The 9855-nt window shown below is 44.6% G+C and overlaps 1 protein-coding gene across 1 annotated transcript; it reads right to left on the bottom strand.

Moving 5' to 3' along the window:
* Positions 1-3546: 3546 nt before the first annotated feature.
* LOC103088847 (lipoyl synthase, mitochondrial-like) lies at positions 3547-4681 on the bottom strand. Its single transcript, XM_082931305.1, is given in 4 exon segments — positions 3547-3647; positions 3650-3935; positions 4047-4603; positions 4606-4681. Coding segments are annotated over 4 exon segments (1020 nt in total).
* Positions 4682-9855: the final 5174 nt, after the last annotated feature.

Raw genomic sequence — 9855 nt, 5'->3', positions numbered from 1 at the left:
ATTCCTGCCCCCAGGATCTCTGCTTAAAGGATTTTTGCTGCTTATCTCACTGGCTTCTGATGGTACACAGCCCCGGGCCGCTCACGTGGGCACCAGGGCTGAGCTTCTGTGATTCCTGCCCTCCGGCCCCTGCAGAAGCTATAAGCCCTCAGGAGAGGGTGAAAAGATGAAAGGATGCGTCTCTGAAGTTGTGAGAATCTGGGGCTTACGGGGAACCAAGCTTGATTTACATTGAAGCTTTGCTGGGATCATTTCCCGCTGACATATTCAGGATGCTGGTGGAGGCTTCCACTTGCCCTCTTCATTTGCAGTGGAGCTATTTCAGAAGTTAATTAACCTGGGCTATGTCCCTCCTTTGGAACTCCAGATGGGCTGAAAATTTGCCTTTTAAAAATGACCCACATCCTGGGAAATGGTGAAAACAAACTCTCTTCCATTTTTATTTTGGAAGGCTCATTTTTTTCTTTGACTCACTTAATAATTATTAATTTACCTCTACCACATTTAGATTTGTTAATACATATTTTTTAATTGCCTATGTTGTGCAAATTGCTATGTTAGGCACTTTGAAGAACACAGAGAAGTGGAAAACCCAGTCTTTGACCTCAAGGAATTTGCAGTCTTAGTGTGATTATAAAACCTGAAATGAAAATTGATGCAACATTTTAGATTATGTGAAAAGTCCCAAATGATTGCGATAAGCAGTAAATGCTCTGAGAATTTCTGAATCAAATATTCCCTTTCTGTCACTTTGCTCTTTGGAGTTAGTGTGGTTCTGAACCCTGCGTTCACCAACCCTCACTGTGTGACCTTGGATGAGTCTCTTGCCCTTTCTAAACCTCAGTTTCTTCTCTTGCTAAAAAAGGGGGGAAATAATATAAACCTCTCAGGAGCTGAGGGGAATTAAATAATTTCATGTATAAGAAGCTTTCAGCACGGTGTCTGGCACATAAACGGTGCTGAACAAAAGCTGTTATAATTGTTAAACGCTTGGCAATTTTATTTGCTCCTGAGTGCTCTGAGCAGGCCGATGACTGAAAGCTCAGAGACACAGGCCCCATGGTCAGTACCGCATTTGGTTTTCAGGCTTTTTAATGCTACCTGGGGCAAAGGATCTGGGAAAAATGTTTAAATTCTGAGTATCCCTTGCTTCCTACTCCCTCCGTTCTTTAATCCCTAAAATAAATGTGGGGTTAGGGATCTGACATACAGTTGACCCAAGGCTTCACCTAATGAAGTGCCCCAGACCCTGGACAGCTGTTGGGAAGGACAGAGTCATGGGAGAGGAGCTGCATTCAAAATCTAGAAAGGATATTCCATGAAACCAGCACCAATCCCTGCTTGCAAGGAGGGAGTGATTCAAGAGGAGGAAGGTACAGGGATTCCTATGTCTTACTTAGGACAGGTTGCCATGTTATATTTCTTTCCCTTAATTTAGTAGGAAGCATCTGACCACAACTTTAGTTGGTGCTGATGCCTCAGGAATAGGGCCTGTGAGGATGGAGGTTTCCAATGCGGGTGCATATACACAGGTAAATTCCCACTTCTATGTTTTAAAACTTCCCCAAAACTCCCCACCAGCGTCATGTTCAGAGCTGGGCCTAGTGAGTAATGGCCCCAGGGGAAGATTTCATTTTGCTTTTCACAGGTTTTCTCCCAGTGGGGTAGGCAAGTAGATGGTCCTCTCTCATGGGCCAGCTTCCCTCCCTTTACCCCAGGCCACCCAGCCAATAGCAGGTGGGAAGACAGACAGCTTTGGAAAGCTGATTCTGTCTGGGCTTTCCACGTTGCTCCACTGAAAGCTACTGTGGAAAAGAGCACAGGGCTTCCCTGGTGGCGCAGTGGTTGAGAGTCCCCCTGCCGATGCAGAGGACATGGGTTCGTGCCCCGGTCCGGGAAGATCCCACATGTCGCGGAGTGGCGGGGCCCGTGCGCCTTGGCTGCTGAGCCTGTGCGTCTGGAGCCTGTGCTCCGCAATGGGAGAGGCCACAACAGTGAGAGGCCCACGTACCGCAAACAAAACATAACAAAACAAAACAAAAAAATGGTTATTTCAGAATGGGAAAGAGAAATTGAGAGGCCCGTGTACCGCAAAAAAAAAAAAAAAAGAAAAAAGAAAAAAAAAGAAAAGAGCACAAAATTTGAGCTCTAACAACCCCTCAGTTTCAAAAATGTATCCGCCTGTGAAATTGTTTCCAGGCCTCAGGGTTTTCTGTCCAGCTCTTCCCAGGCCCTGAGCACCAAAGCCAAGTGTTAGGAGGACAGAGCTCCCACCCACATTTTGGAGACTGCTGTTCTCCCATCAGGCTCATGACTGTGTTTACTGGGACTTATGCTTATATTCAGGGCTGCTTTATGAGCATTCACCATAAGGCCTCTCACCTGGGGGCCAGAAGGGCATTTTGTATTATTGTAGGACACCAGGATACACCACCACAAAATAGGCCTCTAGACATAAGGATTGTTTTGAGAAAGAGAAGACAGAAGAGAAGCTCTGGAAAACAGAACAAAAGCTTCCCTTTTGTAAGGACAATTTATACTTGTAAAGGAAATATCCATTTGTGAGGGGGTCTCGCTTTCTGGACCAGAAAGAGAAGGCTGGCTCTAAGTCAGAAGAGACTTATCCACGGAGAAGGCACAGGCTGCAATCTGCGTAAGGAAGTTTACCCTGTTTACCGTGTCACTGTTCTTGGTCACCTTCCCACCCCTGACCTGCCCCACCACAGTCCTTTCTCTGATGTAGCTGAAGATGGTATTTCAGCCTGAATTCTAAGCCACCTCCCTGAGTTACTCATTTCCCTCGGTGTGTCCCATGTATGTGAGATATACATGTGAATAAACTTCTCTGTGTTTTTCTCTTGGTAATCGGTCTTTTGTTCCAGGGGCCCTGGCCAAGAACTTAGAAGGGTAGAGGAAAAATGATTTTTTCCTACCCTGCAGGGTCAAAGTCATGAAGCGCCTTTCATTTAGATGTTTAACATGCTCTCCAAATAAACTTCTAGCCAGAGATAAGGGGATCCAAGGACAAGGCTGAAACCCACACCAGACGTAGGGTGTGTGTGTATGTGTCTGTGTGCACACAGAATTCTATGAATTTCTTGCAAACAGAATATATTACATTGTATGGGGGGGTGGTTAAAGGTATTAAATTGTTAAATGCCAAAATTTAAATCATACAACTTTTGTAACCTTGATTTGGTCTCCCTCCCCCCTTTTAAATATAGTAGGGTTATAGTCTCCAAATTTGAGAGTGACTTTTTTTTTGATTTTCTAGAAGTTTTTAATGTGTTTTTTAAATTATACTCTTAACAGTAAATTCTTACAAAGATGTTTTATGATTACATCATAACAAGTAATTGTTTACTGGGACAAAGAAGATATGCTAAAAGACAAATGAATTATTATAATTAAATATGCACAACTTATTGACATTTTTCTTAAGACAAAAAGACTGGGATATATCCACTGAAGTCTAGGCATTCTGCCATCACTTCTGTTACCAACTGGAGTCAAAGTTTTAAAATTCCTGTGATCTTGAATGTCTTGTTAAGTGTTAGAGGGCTTTTTTTTTCTTTTAGCCACTAGATTTTTCAGGAAAAATTCACCTGCTTTATATGAAGAACACACCAGAGGGCCACTTGCAGTAAATGAAATCCAAGTTCATTTCCTGCTTTTTCCCAGTATTTGAACTTTTCAGGAGTAATGTATTCTTGAACCTTAAGGTGGCGCTTTGTTGGCTGCATATATTGTCCTAAAGTCAAACAGTCCACATCTGCCTCAAGAAGTGCTTTCATCGTTGCGTATACTTGCTCGTCATTCTCACCTAAACCCAACATTATAGGTGTTTTAGAAATAACATCAGGTCGAACTTCCTTGGCATGTTTCAGTACACGTAGAGACTGGTCAAAATTGGCCCAGGGATCACGAACTTTCCTCTGTAGTTCTGGAACTGTTAATACATTATGTGCATACACACCTAATCCTGACAGAGCAACATTTTCCATTGCTTTAAGATCTCCTCAGAAATCAGGGGCGAGACATTCCACAAGGATTTTCAGATTCCTTTCCTTTAAGTAAGTCACAGTCTTTGCAAAGTGCTCAGCTCCTCCATCAGGCATATCTTCTCGATCCACAGACGTCAGGACTACATAATCCAGACCCCACTCTGCAGTTGCCTTTGCAGTATTGTAGGGCTCATTGGCATCCAGTGGAGATGGATTTCTTGCAGTCTTAGCAGAACAAAACCTACAACCTCTTGTACATGTGTCGCCCATCAACATGATTGGGGCAGTGGCAGTGGCAGTGGCATATTTTCTGCCTCCCCAACACTCTCCAATATTGGGACACCGAGCTTCCTCACACCCTGTATGGAGATTTAAATTCTGCATTGTATTTTTCAGTTTACTGTAATTTTTCCCCATGGGAATCTCTGTCTTTAGCCATGGAGGTAGTCTTAACCATTCTCCTTTCTGGCATTTTACGCCTCCTTTATACTCATTCCAGGTGCTCTTGTCTGCTAGATCACCAGATACAAAATCTTGAAGGTCTGGTCCATTCTGTAAAAATTCCTTTTTTTTTTTTTTTAAATCTGGCAAGGAACTTACTTGACTGGACTGCATAAATATCTTCCAAATACCCAGGGGCCCACGGTGTGGACTGCGCTCCCGCAGCGTAGAGACATCCCTCTCTTTTTTTGCTAGCAGGGCCAAGGGATCACTAATTCCCAGGAAAAGAGAGATGGAAGAAAAAAGAGAGTGATCTATGTTTAAACGGCCTGGATATGCTCCAAAAGTTGCAGCTTTAAAAGTGAGCTTTAATTATGCTGACTATAAACCAAAAACACATGGTACACAGTATGACAAATACAAGGATATTTATGGCAACAAGAGGGCAAATTGATAGAAATTAGAACTGTTTTGGAAAATCTGGAAGGAATGTTGTCATAAATATGGAAATTTCTCCTAGAAAGTGTAGGTCACTCTATGCCACCAAGGGAGAGTCCTGGTCATCTTTTTCCTCAGCATTGACAGACGATTTTGGTCTCTTGAAAATTATGTAATTTCACATTTCTCCATTCCTCACATTACATCAGACACAATGGATACAAAAGCAACTAGAATATTGTTTGGTTCTCTTTAATGCTAATTACTATTAGTACTGGACTATACTCATTGACATAGCTATGGTCTAGAGTGTTAACCTTTGAATTTGCACAACCTCAAATCTCAGAGACCAGATCTAGAGGTAACTAGAAATCTGTGAAGTGTTGACTTTCTAATGCAGAGGGCTGTTTAAAAACAGCTCCCCGAGATGAGGGCTGAAGTGCTTGCCCCTTAAGTGTGCGGATCTGAGAGTCTGGCTCTGAGAGGTGTTTTGGAAATATTTGAATTGGCCTGAATATTCCCATGTTCGAGGCAGAACTGTGGGCCCTCCATATGGATTGTTTGTTGTGGTTGCAGTTGCCAACACTGCTTTTCAAAGTTTAAGAGACAGTCAGTGTCAGTCAGTGGTGATGCTTTTCTCATCTTTTGTGTATGCTGGAGAAAAGGACATCCCTAGCTGTGGACAGGCTTGAAAGCAAGTGTGTGTGTGTTTGTAGTGAGGAGAGAATGGAAGGCCAGGGCGGACAGAGCACTACCAGACTGATGGAGAGCTCTTTGGTACTTTCCAGATAAAATGCCCCCCCTCCAAGAAAACAATAGATCAACCATGAGCTCTGCTGAGATGCCTTTCACCAAAGGAGCGACTTCTCTTTGTTGAGGAAAAGTGCAATTTTAAAAAGATGCTGACTCCAGTTGGTGCCCAAGTCAGTCCCTAACTATGACCTCTGTGGGTCTCCCAAGGTGGCCAGTGAGCTGAAACCAACATTTCAGAAGATCAGAGACTCAAGGTCCAGCCCTAGGAAGTAAACTGTATGATTATATATTCTGGGAAAAGATAAGACTGAGCCTGTGGATAATAATAATTATATAACTGAAGAACCAAAAGGGAAAGAAAAGGGAGTTGATTTATCCCATTACAGACTTAGTGCCTACTAGTTAATATGATTTGATTTCTTCTCTCCTTTAGTCTTCCCTGCCCTCTGCAGGGTTATCTGCCAAAGAGTGAATCATGACATGCACTGGTGTCTCATAAAAATTAGAGAAGACCTAATCACCTCATGAGATAGAAATCATGATCATGAAAATTAGAGAAAACCCCTCTCTGAAAGGCTTCTCAGGAGATACAAAGAGCTGTAGTTGAGATGATTTCAATGTCATACTCCTTTTCCCTCTCACTCTCTAACTCTCAAATTTCTAGAGAACATTCTCTTAACGGTGGTCAAATGGTAATAATAGTAATGGCAATGATAAAGAAGAAACAGATAATAATGACTTGTGGCTGAAAGAAGCCTGAGTTCTTTAAAACCGCTGAACCTGCGGAACGACTTCAGCCTTGCCTCCTATGAGCTGCTGTCTTTGTGTGTGTGTGTGTGTGTGTGTGTGTGTGTGATACGCGGGCCTCTCACTGCTGTGGCCTCTCCCGTTGCGGAGCACAGGCTCCGGACGCGCAGGCTCAGCGGCCATGGCTCACGGGCCCAGCCGCTCCGCGGCACGTGGGATCTTCCCGGACCGGGGCACGAACCCGCGTCCCCTGCATCGGCAGGCGGACTCTCAACCACTGTGCCACCAGGGAAGCCCTGAGCTGCTATCTTGTAGCAGGATTTAAAAAAAAAAAATTTCATGATGTAGTTACTAATTATATAACTTGAGAATTAGACACTGGGACATGTATCCAGTCTCTATTACTATCCTAGAGAGAAACAGAACACTGAATTCTAGTAGTGAATGTATCATTTAGAGTGCTACATCAGCTCTTCAGAGGAAAGCATAATTTCTAGGGCTGAGGAAAAAGCAACTAAAATCACAGTTTCCATGGAACCGTTTGATCACTGTCTAGGTTAAAATGAGTCTTCTGGTCTCGTTGTTGCTAGTTTTCTTTCTTTGCCATGCTGGTGGCTTACTGACTCTGTGTGTGTGTGTGTGTGTGTGTGTGTGTGTGTGTTCAGTCATTTGCACATTTATGTCTGTGGCATGCTTATCTAATCATGGCCTCCTCAGGGTCATCATCTACAGTCATACAGATCGTGCACTGTGCAAACCCCCTGAATAGGGCAGTGATGCTGCGAGTCAAAATCGGGACCATCACCAGGCTTAACACAGGCCCCTAACAGAGAAGAAAAGAGAACTACCCTCATTTCTCCTGTGAGCAGGGGAAGGAGGTTAAGCAGGGACAGAATTCTTGGCTAAGTTGGAAGGGACTTGGTAGAGGGAGTGCGGAATCTTTTGATCTTCAGTGGTAGGTGTGATCTTAAAGAATCGAAGGTAGGTGCTTGGGGCCTTACGTAGACATGGTGGTTTCTCTAGCCCTGGGCATTGGCCCAGGAATTTGCAAAGTTCCCAAAGCAGCTTTGGAATCAGGTCCTGGCCTGAGAGCACCGGGCCCTGAGCAGTGGAAGCAGCCCTCCCTTCTCCTGGGTCAGCTTCCATCTACCTTCCTCTTTGGCCGTGAAAACCCTTTGGTTTTGGCGATGCCCCCCACCCCACCCCCCATCGCTCTGCATGAGAGTGTGGCCGGAGAAACCAAAGAAACTCATCCTTGGCATTAACTTTGCAACTCTGCACTTAAAGTTTTCCCAAACTTTTTATACCCTTAAACTTTCTACTAGAACTTTCAGGTGGGGAGAAAAATTCTGATTTGATCCTATTTGAATTGTTTTGAGGGTCGTGTCCAGGCACCAGTATTTTTTAAAAGCTCTGTTGATCCTAACATTTATCTTGGGTTGAGAAAGGCTGTGATGGAGTCAAGGAGTGAGCTGGAGCTGGAATCCAGATGGCCTGCTGGGGGCTCTTTATTTTCTACGTGTCCACCTGTGTTGCTAGTACACCCCCTCCAATCCCCTTACTCATTCCAAACCTTTACACAACTCCACTGGGCATCTTTCAACAGGGCTGCTCCAAACCTTCACAAAACTCAGTTGAGCATCTTTCAACAGGGCCACTCTTGAGGCTGGAGACCTCTCCTGGCAACCAGAAAAATATGTATGGGAGAAGGTAGCTTGTCTCACTGGGCTGACCACCTTCATGTGACCTGGTGTTCCTTCCGAGGGAACACACAAGCCCATCTGCCCTTTCCACAGGGGCTCCACTTTAGTTGGTGCCATCAGGCAAATCCCTGCCTTTCAGGATATTGTCAGGTCTGTACCTAGACTTTGGGGGACTCAAATGTCTGGATCACAATCTGAATGGCAGTATCCTCTCTTTGTGGAATGCTGGGATCATCCATCAAAGCCACAGAGGAATGGCTGGCATGTTATTGCTCAATCTGGACTCAGAAAATTCTTAGAGAATGGAATTTCTCTAATGAGAGGAGCAATAGAAGTTAGACTAAAGGGACAAGTTAAAGGTTGGGGGTAGGTGGGTGTCTGTCTTCTGACTAGGATACTGGTGGTTTAATGACTGAGAAATATGCACTAAGTTATATATTGAGACTCGTGATTCTGTGAGATCCCCTGGCAGATGAGAACATCTGTGATCAGTACTGGGAGCTTCCAGGGGCTTTCACTTCCCCCCCAGTGCCACAGACGGCCATCTCCAGCCTTCGGCAGCCCTGCTCCATTTGTGTGCTGTGTCAGGGATAATGAAATCAGACAGGCCCGCGGAGACTTCTTTTTCCTCCTCACAAATTTTTAATAAAACTATTTGAACAACAGAGCTGGGCATCTCTGAAGCCTGAAATTAAAGCAATAAGATGGAAGATGACTCGCTTGTCAGTCTGTACAAATTCCAGGGGAGTTTTTCTAAATCTGCCGACAATGTGAGCTCTCCATCTGGAGTCTTTTCTTCCTTATTTTCAGAGGAAGAAAATCCAGCACCAAGGAAGAGAAAAAGGGACACTTCACTCTCTGCCACTAACAGCATGTGAATGAAACCCTGAATCGGGTTTTCACAGAAATTTGGGGAGAGAGTCGCTCTTGAATACGTAAGGGTCCCCCATTCCGATTTCCTGAGACAAAGTGTAGTCACAGTTGTCTGTCTGGTGACCGCCGCTCAGCCATCTGCCTTGCAGGAGGACTGGCCACTGGGGGTTCCCGGACTCGTTGGATTCCCACTGTCACCTTGGTCTTGATGTCCACTCTCGCCCTGGCGCTGGTGAAGGAATGCACAGCACACCTGTTCTCCAAGAGCTGGCATGCCAGGGGCAGAGCTGTCAAGAGACACTCACAGAAGTCCTGTAATGTCATGTCAGGTGGTGCTAAGTGTCATGAGAAAAAATAAAACACATGATGGGGCAGTGGGTTATGAAGGACAGGGATATTTCAGACAGGGTGTTTGTGAAAGGCATCTGAGCTCCAGGTTGTAAATTAAGTATCTCTATGTAGGCTGGCCCGTTTTTCAAAGCAAAGCTCTTGGCATTAATTCTGCAAGTAAGATTATTTAGTTTTCTAAAAAAGAGACTTTATTTAGCCCTGGCTGAAATGTAAGAAAGAATTAGTAGCTCTCTCTCTTTTCCTCCTCTCCCCTTCCCCTCCCTGCTCCCTCACGTCCCCTCCCTGCTCCCTCACGTCCCCTCCCTGCTCCCTCACCCCCCTCCCTCTCCTCTCCTGTATCTTTCTTTCATCTTTCTCTTATCTTGACCACCTATTCACAGCCAGGAATAAAAATGAATGCAAAATATTTCTATCCCTTTATACCTTGGGGGATATTTCTGGAGTCCTTAAGCTCTCTTAACACCAATGGGAAAGCTTGCAGCAGCTCACCTCTGCTGTCCTGCACCTTCTTGCTGGGTCCCCCAAAATGTAAATCTGACTGTGGC

The sequence above is a fragment of the Lipotes vexillifer genome, unplaced genomic scaffold, assembly GCF_000442215.2.
Source record: "Lipotes vexillifer unplaced genomic scaffold, Lipotes_vexillifer_v1.1 scaffold602, whole genome shotgun sequence".
In the NCBI taxonomy this organism is placed as follows: domain Eukaryota; kingdom Metazoa; phylum Chordata; class Mammalia; order Artiodactyla; family Lipotidae; genus Lipotes; species Lipotes vexillifer.
The sequence above is the reverse complement of the archived record's forward strand: the minus strand, read 5'-3'. Positions and strand labels throughout refer to the sequence as shown.